Source organism: Neopelma chrysocephalum, unplaced genomic scaffold (genome assembly GCF_003984885.1).
Source record: "Neopelma chrysocephalum unplaced genomic scaffold, ASM398488v2 Primary Assembly neopelma1_88, whole genome shotgun sequence".
Lineage (NCBI taxonomy): Eukaryota > Metazoa > Chordata > Aves > Passeriformes > Pipridae > Neopelma > Neopelma chrysocephalum.
In genome coordinates this window covers 898,728-916,605 of record NW_020897750.1, presented here as the reverse complement: position 1 = coordinate 916,605, position 17,878 = coordinate 898,728, and the positions used below count along the sequence as shown (strand labels likewise).

Here is a 17,878-nt window from a genome sequence, read left to right as displayed (position 1 = left end):
GGGAGAGGGGCTGGGAATGGCAGGGAGAGGGGCTGGGAATGGCAGGGAGAGGGGCTGGGAATGGCAAGGAGCGGGGGCTTGAACGGCGCTACCCGACGATCCGCGCAGCTTTTGTCATGATGCACAGAATAAACCCGGTTCTGTGATTAGTAGACTAGTAATTCGTGATTAGTATATTGCAGCGGAGTCGTCTTTAAATTGCTGCTGTATGTGTGCAGTTCGCTGTCCAGGCAGGGGGGGCGAGATTAGGTTGTCACCGATTTAAAAAGAAACAACAAACCAGCCCTCTGATTTAAGCCGAGCTTAACATAACAGTTAACATACCCTTCGGTCCTGCCTCCATCTGTGGGGTTTGGAAGGCACGCGAGGCAAGTGCACTTGGAGTTGCACATTCCTTTTCACATACGTCGGATCCCCCGGGGCAGCAGGCATGCCTTCGCTTTCTTCCGGGCTTCCTTTTTTTCCCTCTTTTCTTCTGGCAGCCTGGAAAATTTCCATCCGCCGAGCAGCAGCCAGCCTGTAAAAAGAGGCACCACGCATGCTGAACTACAGTTTTAACCGCTCGCTGCCTTAAGCATTCTATTTCCCTTCCTGCCTGCAGGAAGTGTTTCTCTGAGTTAAATGTGTACAGGTGAACAGGATCAGATGGAGCGCCTCAAAGCAGATTTCCATCTAGAATTGTCCATCTTGGACTTTAGCTTTAGCAGCAGTGCCCCCCCTCCTTTTTCAATACCTCAGTTCGTGTTTGCAGACATACCAGCTAGCAAAGCACAGACTGTTGTGTGTCCAGCTAAAAGCAACAGTGTTTACATAACAGAAAGTGAAGAGCAGGTTCCTGCTCCTGACTTGCAGAGACGCTTGAAAACCAAAACTGTCGTCAGCATTTATTTTTGGCTGGAATAAGAGGCCTTCTGAGAGTTGAATTTGATAGGGAACAAATGCATTAATTAGCTTGTGAATTTGGACTGATCCTCTGATTCATGCTGTGGATACAGGGGAATCTAAATACAAGTAGCATTTCATGTTCTCTTCTCAAACTGACAGAAGTGAAAATGAGTGTGGGTTTTGTTAATTGGCAGGCTTTCAATTTGCTCGTGCTGTGTTTCACAGAAGGAAGTTAACGTGCTGTTGTTACGATTCAAGGATAACAGGAAAGAAAAAGCAACTCGAGGAAGTAAATCAGTTTTTAAATACCTGTAAGTACACTGAAATAAGGGTGTGATATTGCCATCATCCTGCAGTAAAATGGAAAATCTTAAAATTCCAAGTGGTTCCACATTCAACTGATGCAACAGTGATTTCCAGAACATTCAGCCTTTTATCAGGTCAAGAGTTAACTTTTAAGTGCTAAGTAAAGAAACCTTTCCTCTTTCCATGCAGAAATTGCATGAAAGGTAAACCAAGAGCATCTAAAGCAACATGCTTTGAGCTGTGAACAAGTTTAATGAATACCTCCCAAAAGCTGTGTCACTGCCGTTTTCTACTAACGCAACCACTTACTAAGTTACCTTCAACTGCATGTTTTTTACAAGCACATGGATTTTATGTAGCTATTTAAAAACACAGTTTTAAAAAATATTTCAGATCTACAGATACACTTGTGACTGGCTTGGGGAAAGTACCAGAGCCAGGCACCCAGCCCAGAATTACAATGTCTCTGGGGTACACGTTTTGCTCTTTGCTGCTCGATTATGTCAGACTACTCTGGTGCCTTTTTTTTTTTTTTTTGCATTCACCATAAGCCCGGATATTTTTAGTTCCTTTATTATGGCATATAATACCTTTCACTTATAATTTTGCTCTCAGCGAACTTTAAGCAATTAAGTTAGAAATCCCTAACTTAAAATTTTGCCTGATGAGTTACAGTGATCTGATGGTCCAGTTCAAATTACTCTTGTGCAACAACATGTAGTTACCACAAACTGCATCCCAGAGTTTCACTGAGTTAGCTTTTACTCTACAAAAGGTCAAATAAGCCAATCCTTGAACATTTTTCAGCATACTAGATGAGTCATCATTAGTGAATTTTTGTCTGTGCTGAGCCAAGGAGAATGTTTTAATTTATCTGGACTGCAAAAGAGATCTGAGAAGCCAGTAGAAGGTCTTGCTTGCCTGTGTTAGCCAAAGGAATCCATTTCAGGGTTATGTGACAGAAAACTTCAGGCCAGACAGAACAGCAAATAGCTACATGGGATTTGTTTGAGGGGGAAGGTTGTGGGTGCAATTTTGGATGTCCAAGGATACACTCTTAGTGGTCATTCTTAGTACAAAAAAAAAATCACAATTAACTTTGCAGGTTTGTGTTGAAAAGTATTGTTCAAGACCTCCATAAATGTGACAGAACTGAATATCCTGTGCAGATGAAAAAACGCTTTAAAATCTAAGGAAATACATTTCTTCCCCCTTTTCTCCGGGGAGCCACAGTGCGGATGTTTGAAAAGCATGTATGATAAACTCATTTTCACAAACTTATCTCATATTTTCACATACTCATATTTTAGTGAAGTCATTATAACTCTCATTTGCTCCATCACAACCACCCCAACCATTGAAAATTCAGGATGTCATTTTGCAGGTGGCCAGCAGGAATGCCTTACCTTGTTCTGCCTGCAGCACTCGGGTTAGATGTGGGCTGCTGAGTGTAGGATAGTTTGTCAGTGAGTCACACAGACCGCCCTGGACTTGCTTCCAGGCCGAGCTGTGCTTGGCACGATTAACGGGCTCTGAGGGTGACATTGTTTCCTGAATGATGTAACTGAAAATTCCTCTTTCCCGCGCTTCTTGTTTCCTGATCAGTTTCCTCATTGTTCTCCAAGACATTCCAGCAGCTGCAGTATCTTTTACTCCTGATCTTTTTTTCCTGAGAATCTCTGTGAAGACAAGTTATGTCAACAGCTACTTTAATTAATTTGGTACGAAATGGAGGGTATCAAGTAAGAAGGAGAGCCGTGCTCACGTCCCGCCTCTTGCAAGACGAGAAGCGCCCGACAGGCGCCTGCTACATCTCCAGCTCTGAGCGCCGTGCTTCCCGCTTCGATCCAGATGGGAGCGGGCGGCCGACCACATGGGACACCTTTGGCATCTGGGACAATCGCATTGATGAGCCTATTCTCCTCCCACCAAGCATAAAGTATGGGAAGCCGATTCCTAAAGTGAGCCTGGCCAACGTGGGCTGCGCAAGCCACATCGGGAAGCGCAAGGAGAATGAAGACCGGTTCGATTATTCTCAGCTGACCGAGGATATCCTGTACTTTGCAGTATATGATGGACATGGTGGGGCAGCAGCAGCTGACTTCTGTGATAAATACATGGAAAAATATATTAAGTAAGTGCACATCAAGTGAATGTGTGTCAAATAAATTTCAGCAGAGATTCCTTCCTTAGGACTGAGAGAGAATCGGAGGGTTTTACCTTGTTGCTAATCTTCCTAGATTATGTAGCCACCTGTCCTAACAGGACAGCAGGAGCATCAGGTGGAACAGACGTGCTATGAACAACTTATTCTGTGTGGTGCCCGCCCTATGGAGCAAGCCCACAAAGACGAGAGAAAAACACGATTGTACTCACCATCCAGGAAATGACTGGGAACACAGGGAGAGTGTGAATTGACTGTTTTCACATGAGGTCACTGTGATTGCTGACCTGCAGTTTGCTTACACTCTTTTCTCTCTATCCCGTCCCTGGATGTTGGAAGAGGAACTTAAATATTTGTAGAATTACAAGATTATGCTTCCAGTGCAGGTCATTAGTAAAAGCATGTTACCTTTTCACTGAAATGCAACATTATTCAATGTGTGTAAGGAGCAGATAGGAGTATGAAGCAGATTGATCAAGATATGTATTTCTTGGAGAGAAGTTTAGTTTTTTGTTTGCTTGTTTGTTTCCAGGGAATTTCTTGCTGAGGAGGAGAACTTGGAGAATGTTTTGAGCAAAGCTTTTATAGAAATAAACAAAGCCTATGAAAGGCATGCTAATCTCTCTGCTGAAGGTAGGTAAAAAGATATTCTACTTATATGGGTGTGGACAATAAAGTATGTCTTATTTGCTCAGTAGTATTGCAGTAAAATGTCCAGAAAAGTCCTTGAAAACAGTTTTACTTAACACAGGATTTAGCTCTGATCACTTAACTGCAAATGAAACAATTATGGTTTACCTCCCTAAAATGAAACAGCTACTGAAAGTCTCAATCAAATTTACTGTGGGAGTTACAAATCTGAACGTTAGCATAATCATTAGTGAATTTCTCTTAATATGATTCTGTCAAGGACAGTGTTTGTCAAGGTAGCAAAGAGCAATTTAGATTTGCAAGGACCATAATTTTGTTGTGCAAGAAACGTGGAGGGGGGTTGGTTTTGTTTGGGTTTTTTGTGTGTGTGGGAAGTGGTGTTTTTATATGTTTGTTTGTTTTGAAGCTGTTATTCCTATGCTTTAAAAGCAGCAGTGTCAAAGTTCCCCTTTCTAACGTGGCTGCTGCACCTGAGGAGGAACATAAGCCACAATTAATGCAACTGATATTGCTTCTGCACAAACAGAATCACAGGAGTAGCTGAGTGTGAAAGGGAAAAAAGCAGTGAAGAGGAAAACAAGTTTGGCTGTGGTAAGGCTGTGGTAAAGCTGACACCAGCCCTTTTAGACTCCGTAATCCTGGCTGTTAATGAAGTTCTTGTGTATGTGTCTACAGACTAAGTACATCTGAAGTTCCAGTTCCAGCAACTGGAGCTTATAGAGAGTAACTTGGGAAGGGAGATAGAGGTGCCTATCCCAGCTCTGTCATAGGAGTTTTCTTGGTCATGAGATAAAATTTTGAGAGTCAGTTTAGCCAATCTTAAAAAGCCCCAAGAAACAAACAAGCCCAATTAAAAAAAAAACACCAACAAACCACAACAATTAAAAGGCCCCAACCACCAAACCCACCTTCCCCACCCCAAACAAACAAAAAACCTGTCCCAGTGCTGGTGGAGGCTCTGGCAAAATGACTGAGGTTGTTCCAGAATGGAAACTGTAGAAGTCTTCTCTCCCAGAAAGACTGGAAACCAACAAGCCCTCTAGGGACTGAAGTGATACTGTATTCTCAAGCTGCTTTTCTTAAGCAGGGAATGACTACAATCAAGAAATGGAATGGCTTCCTGCAGTTTAACTGCTAGATGAATCTAGGTAGACTCAAATTATTTCCTGGCAGGACAGGCAGCCTGACTGTTGCAGCACTGTGAGGGACGCATACCTTTCCTCTTCCTTGGTACAGGCTAAGGTATCAGGAAAAAATTCTTCAGTCCTGAAATGCAGCCCTTAAAGGTATTAAATCTATAAATTTCATTTTCCCATTGTATTTCAGTGGTAAAAAAGTCAGGAGTCACTTTTGACCTATGGGGTGAGTTTTAACTGAGCTCATGAGAGACTCATCAGTAGAGCAGATGTGCTTTTTATCCTAGAGCCTCCTTGCAAATATGTTTTCTTAAAAGCCCAAATTCAAGACAGCATTTGAAGGCTAGTTTATGTGCTTTCCTGGATCAGAACCTTTAATTTTCATTAACACGAAGATCTATTCATCCCCCTCCCTGCCCCCCTGTGAGTAGGACAGCTCTTGGTTTGGCTCATTGCAGGAACCTCTGTTAAGTGTCAGAGTGGCTCCTTGAGGAGAAGGATTGAGAACTGTGCTTGATATATTATTCTGTTATTCTGAAAATGGTTTCCAATTAGAATATTTTGTACTTGAGACTTACAGAACTGGATTAGAACAATATTTCGTAGACAAGTTGTGCAGCAAGCTGAGCATTTTAGAACTGCTTGTAGGATTTTTTTCATATCATTTAACTAACTGGTGCTGCCTAATGCCAGCAAACTTATGCAGTGGTTATCAGGATACTGGACATGACCTCTTAATTAAAAAAGCTTGAGGTCAAGCAAAATAGAAGATAAAAGCGTTGTCAGACATCCACAGGGGCCACACTCTGGCAGGCACTCAGTGTTTCTCAGGTAGGCTGAGCACCTGCAAGCTCTTGAAGGAGCCTGTGGGATCTAAGTGCCCAGTGCTCTTGGATGAAAATCAAGCTCTAAGGCAAAGAATGGAGTAACAGGGTACGGATTTATGAATGGATTAAACTTGTTGCATATCTGTTGCTAAAATAATTCAATACCGTGTTTTGACTGCTTTGTGTGGATATTTTTGTTGTTGCTCATGTTTCGAAAGTTACGTAAAATTTCAGTGCTTGGCATGTGTCTGTTAGAAGCCTTATTCCAAACTGATTCAGTTTGCCAGCAAAATGTCTGATTAATTGTGGCTATTCTAGATGTGACAGTCCAGACAGTTGCTAGAATATCTTGAAGATGGTGGCTGGTTGTGTAATGGTGTGTCTGGGATACGCTGGATGCTCCCCAAGACTGACCTCCTTTAGAAACCTGGCCACAGCTGATGAAGTGGGGAATGATAGCTTAGTCTTGTTCCAGTAAATGGCCCTTCCAGGGCTTGTTCCTTTCACTGTGTCTGCAAAAAAAACCAACAGTGCATGTTGAGGATGTCCAGGTCTTTGCTAACACACAGCCAAATTTGACCTGGGTGTGTACCTGGGTGTTTGAAGGAACCTAAGTCCTGGGACGAATCCCTGTAGCCAAGATTGGATGTTTAAGGCATTGTTTATATTTACTATTTAAGGGGTGAAACCCTTACATAATAGCACAAATTTAACAGAACTAGAGATGTGCCTTGTTGGAGCCCCTAGCTATGTCTTCAAGAGCATGGCCCTTTGTAGGTCACTTTACAATTATAAAATATTGGAAATTACAGATGGAAAATACATAGCATAATAGTTACTGTGAGCTTTCAATAATAAAAAAAAAGGTACTGCTACTGTGTTTGGCATGCAGTTCACTAGTGCTGTTGGAGACTGTCACTCTGACAGTGATCTGTACCTGTTGCTTCACACAAAAGCATAAGAAACTTGCCATAGGTATGTCTGGGATAATCTGTCCTCTGCCTAAATCCTGTCTAATCATTAACAGCTTGGAGATATGCCTGAGCCCTGGAGCTTGGTGTTTGGTATCTCTTCAAAAATGCATTTTCATTCCCTTCCACGCATTTAAATATATCCAGTCACTTTCAAGTCCCAGCTAAACTTAGGTATAGGACGCAGCAAAGGAAGCTCACATCCAACAAATGTCATTATCCATGGGACAACTGCCTCAGATAGGCAGAATTTTTGGATATTTTTGACCAGCCATAAAAACTGACAATGTAAAGGCTGAATAGCTTTACTCAGCAAGGACTGAAATAAGAATGTGAATTGTGTGCTTGAGGGAATTTGAGCATTTCCGTGGAGAAATGTAAGATAAACCTTCTCCTGGCTCAGTGCAGTCATACAAGGTATTGTTACTGCTCCTGTTCACTGCGAGCCACTGCTCAGAGAAAACTACAGGTGGTCTGTCCATTGACCTCCAGGGTCAGTGCATCCAACTCTAACCACATTGACCACTCACTTCTGGAATAGCCATCTTATTAAAACATAGCCAGGTATTAATTGGTGTATCTATGTTTGAAAGGCACCTCTTGAACATTACTATGCTGAGCAAACAGCAAAAGTTATTTAAAAATAATTAAATTTCAAAAGTAGTGGGGTTTGGGTTTGTTATTTTTTTTCAAGTTGCCATTCAAAAAATGATTTTTATTTCTTTACATATGTTAACCTGCAACACTGAGGAAAAGGGAGAGCTGCAGAAATTGTACTTAAGTATTTCCTAAATCCATCAACATTGCAAAGGAAGCCTTTTTATCCAAGGACCCTGATTATTACCTAATCAAGTTAGAAGCTCCTAATTACAATATTAAAGGGGTGTTAATTTTGCATATTTCCCATGGGTCAGAACAATTCGTATACTTCTATTCAGTGCCTTTAAGATGGCCCCATTTCAGTTGGCACTGGTTTGGACTCCCCATTTTAGTGTTATATATAAATATATATATATATATAAAAATAAATAAATTGAGGAAACAGATTTGGCCATATTCTGTACTAAAAATGTTCTTCAAAGTGGCCACTCTTGCCATATATGAGGCAGCTGGCCCTCTAACATTGATAAAATTCTTTAGTTGATTTGTTGGTTGGTTACTTGTCTCCACAGGGGAGAAAAAAAAATGTAGATTTTATTTTGGCTGAATTTAAAATGGTTTTGTCACACAGTTTTAGAAAGAAGGTGAGAACAGTGGCAATTCTCCAGAAACACTGAGGTTGATTTATCTGTGGCCAGAGGTGCACATGCAAGCCTGAAGTGCTTCCCATCTGACCTGCACAGACAGTGCAGGCAAACCTGAGAGTGACACTTCCCCTGTTCTGCAGCCCTTACTCTTTCATCTCCAGTGTTGCAGGTTTATTTTGTTTGAACAAAGTCCCTGGGTGAATTTCCTATTTGCCTCTGTGTGCGTGTTATTTGTGGCAGACACTGTACCTGGTCAGCAGCTCTAGAACTGGAGGCCCTGGACATGTGCTGGGCTTCAGTGGAAAGAGAGATCTGCTTAATTTTGTCCCAGGTGAAGGAGTCCGGCGGTTCCTAGCCTGGACTACTGGAAGGTTCCCACATCCTCTTTGTCACATTAGTTGAGATGACTTGCAGTAAAAGTTGTCCAGTGAGTGTTAAGAACCTATTGAAAGATCTTAGTTTTATAGTGATATTGTTAGGAAAACAAAATAAACTCTTTCATTGTTAAAGCCAATACATATGCTGATGCAACATATTTTGTATTGTTAAATAAACTAGCAGCAGTTGTTGTAAAGCATTAGAAATGTTTTCCCATCATCATTCCTGTGGGTTGGAGTTGTGCTAGAAATCACATAATGCTGCATCCATGTTCTTGCATCCCTACCCAGATCATGAACTGGTTCCAAGAAGAGATCATGAGCAGCATTTGTGTTTTTTTCTAGAAGTGCTATTTAACTAATAAACTGTCAAGTCACTATGTCCATTATTACCACAATTCTAGAAAATATCTTGACCCGTTCTTTAATACCATCACTTGATTTTGTGATAGCAGCTCTTTTCTTTGGGTGTTTGCACTCAAAAGATGCAGATTCACCCAAATGTCCAAATGTTCTTAGTCTTCTATGAATTAAAGGCTACAGATCTTAACTTTTTCAGAAATACCTTGTGTTTCTCAGCATAGTCCCAAAACCACAGAATGAAATGGGAAAGTAGCAGCAATTCTGCATTAATTTTAATGTCTAAGTAAAATGTATTTTCTGTTAAAAAAAAAAAAGGTAGTTTTATGTAGGTTCTTTATTTCACTTCTTTTAACTGTTGGCTAAAACAGGTATTTTACTGGTTCCACTAAAATTCCTAATCACACTGGTACTTGTTAGCATCTCACTTTCGTAGTGTGCCTCAGAGTGAGGCTGCACCGGACTAGTCCTTGCTTCAAATTAGAAACAGGATGTCAGTGTTTGCCTGACCAGCCCAAAGCTGCCGTCGTCTAGTTTGGAATATCACAGCCTGCATGGCAGCCGTGACAGAGGCCAAGGTTTGACTTGGCCAATGTTCACGATGGACATGTTGGTTCAGTGTACTGCTAAACCAAGTCCTTGCTGCAGTAATAATACCTGTTTTAAATAATAACACAAGCTTAGTTAACACTGTTTTGTGAGGGTGTTTTTCCTTTTGATCCATCAACTCGCTGATTTCACTGCACAACAAGGCTCAATGCATCTTTCAGGGCTTTGTGCACTTCAATTTACTCCCAGCTCTGTTTTACTTACAGGGTGCTGAGGCCTCATAGGGTTGGGAAAAGAGGTTGTCAAGACCCCAGAGCAGTTGCATTCCTGTTGCTATTTGCTGGCAGCTGGTTAGAGATGGGGCTGGCTGGCATTCCTTGGGATCAAAGATGCAGTCCTGTCTCAGATCTGTCTCCATTCCCCGGAGTCAGGCCTGCAGGGCCAGATAGTTGTAGCTGAGCTCTTCAGATGCAGTGATGGAAAGCTATTTAACTGTTAGTGACATGAAAACAGGAATATGACTGGGGATTGACATTCCTAAGTAAGCCCAAAACTCACCTCAAATTGGCTTGCTTTGAAAAACTGGAACAACTGGAAAAGCCCAGAATGCAGGTGACCCACAGAGGGCCTTTCAAGGGGATTTGGCTGTGAATGCAAATGTTTTCCAGGCAATAGCTTGTCCTGGCCAGACATTTTACTGTGATAGCTCAAGTCAGCAGGAGTTACTGCTTTCCAGGCACCTCTCGCTGAGTTACCTTTGCAGAATTTGCAGGAAGGGAAGGTACTGACTGTAAAATGGGACTACTGCTTTAAAAAAAGCAAAGAAAAAAAGGAAAGCTGAGCAGTTCTTCTCACATTTTCTTCACTGCAGATAAAACTACACATCTTTTCTAAAATATGCAGACTCACATTTCTTGTTTTCAAGCACTTCTATTTATTCCTGAGCGTTGTAGAAATTTAAATGAAAAGCCCTTAAATTTACTTGCCCAAGTTAATCCAAGGTCCCTGAGTGCAGTAAGCCAGCTCAGCTCACTGTAAAAGGAGCACAGCACTCAGGGCTCTGTTTTACCCTCTAGGCAGTCAGTCTACACCCTGTAAATGATCCCAGCAGTGCCCCAGGGCAGGTTGTCTGGGCAGCCACTGCCACCTGACTGCATCAGTTTGCAGGCACGAGGCAAGGCAGAATCCCAGAATCCAGCTTCACCTTTTCACCTCCAGCAAATTGGCAGGATCTGAAGGGAGTAGCATTCCCCCCTGAAAAAGGTCAGTGGCCTGTTGGCTGAACCCTTCTTCCCTTGGCAAGGCTGGGGGAAGCAGAGAGGGAGTGTAACAGCTCTGACAGCAATGGGAGGGTGCCACAGACTGGTAAAGGAGGGATCTATTGCTTTTCCTGTGGTGACCTACATGGAGCTACAGTTACTATTACTCAATCACCTGCTTCATCACCTAACAGAAGGGAAGAGCCATCACCTTTATGGTGAGCTACCTGTGCAGTCACTGTGCCCAGGGATAAGGACAATATCAATGTAACTCGAGCTGAGCTAGTGGGACAGAAAAAACTACTTGCTACAGGCTGAAGGGATGCCCATGTAACTTGAAATGCTTTTGTTCCACTTGCCCTGTTTGCATGGAGCCGTGTTGTTGCACAGAAATACTTATCCTTTCCACTTCCTCTCTCTTTCCCCAGTCCTACGTGCATGCATGTTTGCTCTTTTTTTTTTTTAATGTGTAGATTTAGTTTAAACTTAGAAGCGATTACTTACTGGTTATGTAGAGCACATGTTGTCTTCATTTTACCAGTTGAAACTGTTTCTGCTATCTACAGTTCCACGCTTTGAGGCAGTGCTAAAACCTCTCTTTCATATGACATTTATAGCAAGTCTGCTGAACGCTGGGACCACTGCAACAGTGGCTCTGCTCCGGGATGGCATCGAGCTGGTGGTGGCAAGTGTGGGAGACAGTCGTGCTTTGCTGTGCCGAAAGGGAAAGGCCATGAAACTCACCATTGACCATACTCCAGAAAGAAAGGAGGAGAAGGAAAGGTACCTGCTGGGTGATGATGGGGCTTCGCAGAGCACGGCCTCCAGGCCTCCAGTCAGGATGGGCTTGTGTTCTGCTGCTGGGTTGGGCCAGGAAGAAAGTAGAGAGCTGAACATAGTGCTCTGAGGCCACCTCTGAGCTGCCAGTAAACAGCACAGCTCCAGTTAACTCATTGGGTTCCATTTAGAGGACTGTGGATGTGGAAAGCCCTCCATGAACATAAACTGTCTCAGCAGTAAGATCAGCATAACTAAGATTCAGTACAGAGCCATGACTACATTGTTCAGACTTGTCCAAGACTGCCAAGTTAGAACCAAGACCTGAAGAAATTCACTGTGATTCCCAGGTCAGGACTCATCCCACCAAGACACATCCCTTCCATGGAACCTTCTAACAGCTAAGGCCAACCCTCAGTCTCCCATCTTAAACACTCCATACCTCATTCCCCATTGTAGCTAGGGATGGAAATTGTGATAGAGAGGGCGGTAATGGTGTGAAGCACTAACTCATGTTCACTTCTCCTTTTGTGCCTCTGGACAGGATTAAGAAGTGCGGTGGCTTCGTTTCCTGGAACAGTCTGGGACGACCTCATGTGAATGGTAGACTTGCAATGACGCGGAGCATAGGAGATTTGGATCTTAAAAACAGTGGTGTGATAGCCCAGCCAGAAACAAAAAGGGTTCAGGTAAAAGAAGGTCTGGTTAGCAGGGACAGCAACATTCGGAGTAAGGGGCATCATAGGTATTGGATGCAGGTGGCAGCACCCACACGACATGAGCCCAGGTGAAGCCTGATGGCCACGTTGTTTTTTAATAAAGTAACCAGAGAGCAATTCTAATTAAGCTGTTTCAGAATAACAATAAAAGGACAGAAAATAATCTGGTACTAGAATCAACCAGATCAACTTCTAAAACTCATTTCTCACAGAAAAATACATGATAAGGGAAGAAAGATAACATATGATATCTATTACTGAAATAATTAGTCTGTTTGGGTCTTGTGGTCAAATGAATAACTTTGAGGTGAACGCTGGTATAAAACCATCACTGAGAACCAGGTGGGATATGGATGGGCCACCATCAAAAAAAGTAGGATATGTAGAGGTTTGCACAGTTAAAAGGAAAGAGGGGAGGAGGAAAGGGCAGCTGGATGCATCTTACCATAGCTCTGTAGTTGTGTGGAATACAAATTAACCACCCAGAAGGTATTCAGCACAATTGCCTTCACTTTGGCAGGAAGGCTCTCCTTTCAGCTCACAGAATTCTGTTTGTTACTTTTTTCCAATGCATCTCCCAGGGCCCCGGGAACTTACATTCAATTGGTCCTAATAAAAATGCCACCCACTAGGCCTGAGGGGTTTAGGGAGGTGACTGCAGTGCTGTCATGTCTCCCTTGAAATCCTGGCTTTCAGAAAGAATTTTGCTTACTGGATAATGTATCTGGTCTTTTGTAATAGATCTGGTCTTTTGGCTTCCTAGAACTGGACGCACCTTAAGACACTGTCCTCCAGTACAGGGAACATAGTGTGTGTGACCCATGGATGTACCTGAGGATTCAAGGTGCAGCCTTTGTCTAGCTAAGAATTGGGGTTCCAGTTAGTCCTTGCACAGAAAGCAGGAGAGCAGGCAGTATCCCTGGACAAAGTGCTTTGCAACACAGTGTAACACCATGAAGGCAGGTAATCTGCCTTGCAGCACTCACCCCTTTGTTGTTATTTCTGTGTGCCTTTGTTGCAGTTGCATCACGCACACGACAGCTTTCTGGTCCTTACCACAGATGGGATTAACTTCATAGTGAACAGCCAGGAGATCTGCGACTTCATAAGCCAGTGCCATGATCCTGCTGAAGCTGCCCACGTTGTTACTGAGCAGGTAATGCCAGGGCTTCTCTGGGCACCACATGCTTGTTGGGTTTCTTTGGTTTGTTTTGGTTTAAAAAAACCCAAGTATACAACCACACGTCCAAGTGAATTGGACTTTTTTCCTTACCCTTAATCTCGCCTCATCCTTGCCAGGCATCAGTTCAATTAACTTGCTTAGCTCACAGTCCACTGTAACTGCAGCTCGTTCCTGTGCTGAATATGTCATTGGCATAGACAGAAATGGCCGGCGTCTCACCATGGTTCTGGATGGTGGCATATCCTGTGGAAAACTCTGGAGCATACCAGAGTGGAGCATCAGGGCTGACACTGTGTTTCTCCTTTCAGGCAGTGCAGTTTGGCACTGAAGATAACTGCACGGTTATCATAGTGCCCTTTGGAGCTTGGGGCAAGTACAAGAACGGTGAGGTCAGCTTCTCCTTCAGCCGCAGCTTCGCTTCCAGCGGGAGGTGGGCCTGAAGACCTGCCACAGCCATCTTTCCCTGCCATCATCTGGACACAGGAGAACATATCCATCTGTTCATAGGCTGACTCAGTGTCTTGTCCATCTCTTCCGTTCCCAGTGTTTAGAAGGTGCCACTGCTCCCTTGGTGCGTAACACCCCGTTGTTGCTTACGGCTGACTGTATTCTGCTGCCTGCCTTTATTCCAGTCGGCACTGAGGCAGCCATTTGGGATTGTAGTCCCAGCAGCTCCGCACATCACTTTGTTCACATAGACGAGGCTCTGGGCTTTCACCTGAGGCTGGAGGGGTTGCACAGTTGTTCCATATCTACCTGTATTCCCCAGGAATAGTGACCTGGCAGCTCTGTAAGTCTGAGCCACACGCTGGCTCCCTTGTACGTTAATACGTGGGGGAACAAACGCACAATGTTGTTGGGTAGACAGAAGGAGGGCTTGTTGTCTTCCTCTGCTGCAGCCACCCAAAACTCCCCTGTGCTTCAGGAGAAGTGGGTGAAAAATAAGGCAGAAGTTTCGGAAGTGTTTAGGTTCTGATGCCGGTGGCATTCGGTGTAGTTGTACAACTTCCTGAGACAGTGCTGGTTTGCAGGGCTTTATGCTCTCACCATCATCCATGATCTAGCTACAAGGAGACAGACTAGGCTGGAGCCACGTGCTGTTGGACAGATGGGAACCTTTCTCCATTGAGTCCAAAGCCTGTACAGTCTCTGTGGACCACACAGCAGTCCCCTGCACTGTCTTCTCTTTGCTGTGTCAGTGCTTCACAGGAGCACAAAAGAGGGAAAAAGACGCACAGTTTTGATACCCAGAGACTCTCATCAACTTGAATTTCTTTTCTTTTTTTTTTTAAATAAAGAAAAGAAGCTAATTTCAAAGAGTTTACTCTTCAAGATTTGATGTGTTAGACAGTTTATTTCTTCATAAATACATGAGGATTTTCGTGCCCTCTGCTGAAGTTGTCTGAGTAAGCTGTGATCTCCCTTGTCTCTTTATGGTATACAGGGAGATGTAAAATGTCCCAAGCAGGCTAGAGAAAGGAGAGAGCGTAACTTAAGGTAATTTTTGTAAGTTTTGGGTATTGTTTCTAGGAGGTGTCAGATATTCAGACACCACAAGATAGTTTTATACTTGAAGGAAGTGTTTCCACTTGTCTTGTTGTGTCCAGTGAGGCATGGGGGGACCAGAGCTCTGAGCCAGCTCATTTTGCTGCTGTGACATGGACTGCGGGTGACATGTTGGCAGCAGGTGAAGATCTGTCCCTGCATGTCTTGTTGTCTTGTTCAGACCACCTCCTTCCTCCTTTTCACATCAGGTGTGCAGCTCTTGTGGCCTCTGGGTCACCCTGTTGCAATGAAATATGGGCAGAGAAAAACTGGTCTTTTCTCAGGCTTGCTGCAGTATTTCTCATTCTACGGATGTTTCCAACTGCACAACTGTAAAATCAAAAGAGGCAAAAGATACTAAGTCACCTTGCAAAAAAAATTTCTGAGGCGCCTGCCCTGATCTTCATTTTCCAATGTGAAGCACTTATCTGCATTACTTTTATCCCTTTCCTTTTAGTCCAGGGTTACTTAGTCACATAGGCAGTTATTCCACACATTTTTCCTTGCCTCTGGTTGAAGACCTTGCAGCACCCAGCAGAGCACCGTGTTGTACTGACATCATTAGGTACTCGGTGTTTGGAGTGTGCTGGTTTTGTCCCATCACTTGGTGTGTTACATGGTGTGTATAATGTATATATGCAGTTTATAAGCACAGACAGCTTGTGAGCCTGTGTGTATAAATCTCTGCTGTACGGTGCCCAGGCCTCTGTAATGAGCAGTCCACTGTTGTACAATCATAATTCTTTCTATCTCCTCAGATTTTCCCCAGGGCTGTGGTTTGGTGTTTGCCTGGGGTCAGAATGGTTGCTGATCCTGGGCTCAGCCTGGCTTACCTGAGGCTGGGACGGCACTTTTAGTTGGTACCAGCAAGAGCAGGTTCTCAGTCTGCAGCAAGTTTGAAGATTCCCACAATCCATTTGTGGCAAAAATAGTGAAACACAGCCTCTCCCAAGCACTTGAGGAGACATTGCACCTGACAGAGGTTCAGAGAGCTGCTCTGGTTTGTGCTGCAGCAGGAACATCTGACAGTCTTCCTCCTGCCAAAGTGTCCTGCTAAAACAGCAAGTCTGGTAGTTCCTAGCAAAGGGTTAACCACAGCCAGCAGCAGTTACTCCAGGCACAGGGAAGGGTTGGAGTCAGCCTCTGGAGAGGGAGTTGTTGTGGGGGTGGCTTTGGTATCAAGTGTCAGACCCACTTGAGGGGCACTACAGGGCGTTGGACAAGCTCCATAGACACTGTCCTGTTCTAAATGCTGCTCCTTTCAGTTTGGGCAGCTAGCCATCTATCCAGACAGGAGACACCAAGGGCTTGGGGGTGTTCGTGACAAGTAAACACAGATTTATTTTTTTTTAGGAGCAGTGCTGGGTACCTGCCAAGCTGAATACGTGGTATTGAATGCAGGCTGCTAATGAAAAACACTGCAAATGAACAGCAGGTGCTCTGAGGAGTGACCTGGCAGCTAAAACAGCTTCTAAACATTGACCCAGATGTAACACGAAGTGAGAGTTTTCCTTCTCACTGGAGATTTCTGGGACTTTTTTTTGTTTGTTTTATCCCTGTGTGGTTTTCTGATTGCATAGAGAATAAAAGCAGTTGGGGGCTTTTATTCCTCCTAATAGAGTGGCTATCCTCTCAGAAGAGGGTCCATCCATAACTTCTTTTGAATTTTATAAAGGAAGGGATAAGGCAAATTCTGTGAAACAGATGATTAGATAAAGATGTATTGGTGGTTGCTATTACTGCTTTTGTACAATCACAGAAACACTTAGATTGGGAAGGACTCCTGGGCATTATCTCGCCTTCTGTCTTTACCAGTCCATTATTTTGGGTGGCCCCTTAACAGCTCTGTTCCCTCTCAGTTCACATACAGGGGCTCCCAGCTCACCACCATCCCACTTCATGCTCCCCTGGTCATGTGGGAAGAGCCAGGGTGCACCATGCAGCATGTGCCTGGGGCAGGAGAGGACTGGGGCACCCCTGATAGCCAAGGGGCCCATAGGGATGAGGAGGTAGAGAGATCAGCTTCAAAGTTTTGGACCCAAGAAGACACTGTCTCCATAGCTGGTGCATCCATACCCCGGCAGCACATTGCTGCCAAGCTGTTACGATGCTGGGACACTTTGAATCACTGTCCTCCACATGGCCTGTGTGCACAGGACATCCTCTGGAACTTTGGAGACATCTTCATGCAGATCACTGTAGATGGCTCCCAGCACTGCTGATTCTCTCAGGTAATGGATGCCTTCATCTCTGTCAGTCCCCTCTGCAGGGGAGTTCACAAGACCATCCTCACACTTGGGAAGAGCCATCTCCAGGGACTGCAAATTGCTGCCTCTTTTCCAATTCCTCTCTCAATTCCCCAGTTCCTAGGAAGGGATCCCAGCTGTTGGGCTTCCTTACCTTCCAGTTGCTCACTGTCAGTCCTGTTATCCCAGCCAGCTATTGAATCAGCCAGGCAGCAATCTGCCCACCTGGAGTCCTGTAATCTTCTGGCATGTCTCAAAGCTCCGATGGGGTCAGGGACAGGGTAGTTTCTGCTTCTTGTCTGAATTCACTCACTCCTTCCTCCAATTTATTTGTTGGAGGACCGGCATCTTGATCAAACCTTTCCCCTTCTTCCTCCTTCCTTACTAATCGATGATACGGACCTGCTTTTTTCCTTGACCGCAGTTTCTTTTTCACTCCTGGGGCAATTCCTGTAGTTGCTCCTGTTGTTTGGGTCCTGCCTCAACCACAGCCCTCTGAGAGCACTGAACTGTGGCTCCATAGGCACGGGCCAGGCCCCAGTACAGGGTGAGGGGCTGCTGGTTTTCACTGGGGTAAGGCCAGGCCCCCTTCCATCAGGTGACACATCAGTTTTCCAGGGTTGCTTGCCTATTCAGGTGCAAAGTCCCAGGCTATGGGAGGTGATATCTGTCTTAG

The 17,878-nt window shown here is 44.2% G+C and overlaps 2 protein-coding genes across 3 annotated transcripts in view; one reads left to right on the top strand and one right to left on the bottom strand.

The window, feature by feature from the left end:
- LOC113972093 overlaps window positions 1-1,118 on the bottom strand; it is a 28,937-nt gene extending 27,819 nt beyond the window's left edge. The window contains exon 1 of the mRNA XM_027692780.1: window positions 325-1,118. Within this exon, the coding sequence (XP_027548581.1) occupies window positions 325-540 (216 nt within the window). The 5' untranslated portion in view covers window positions 541-1,118. The remainder of the gene's footprint in view (window positions 1-324) is intronic.
- Window positions 1-15,653, top strand: part of PPM1K (protein phosphatase, Mg2+/Mn2+ dependent 1K) — a 16,618-nt gene extending 965 nt beyond the window's left edge. For both annotated transcript variants that reach the window (XM_027692779.1, XM_027692778.1), the window contains exons 2-7: window positions 2,797-3,325; window positions 3,888-3,988; window positions 11,350-11,515; window positions 12,054-12,198; window positions 13,250-13,384; window positions 13,720-15,653. In XM_027692779.1, the coding sequence (XP_027548580.1) occupies window positions 2,886-3,325; window positions 3,888-3,988; window positions 11,350-11,515; window positions 12,054-12,198; window positions 13,250-13,384; window positions 13,720-13,851 (1,119 nt within the window). In that variant the 5' untranslated portion in view covers window positions 2,797-2,885 and the 3' untranslated portion in view covers window positions 13,852-15,653. The remainder of the gene's footprint in view (window positions 1-2,796; window positions 3,326-3,887; window positions 3,989-11,349; window positions 11,516-12,053; window positions 12,199-13,249; window positions 13,385-13,719) is intronic.
- Window positions 15,654-17,878: the final 2,225 nt, after the last annotated feature.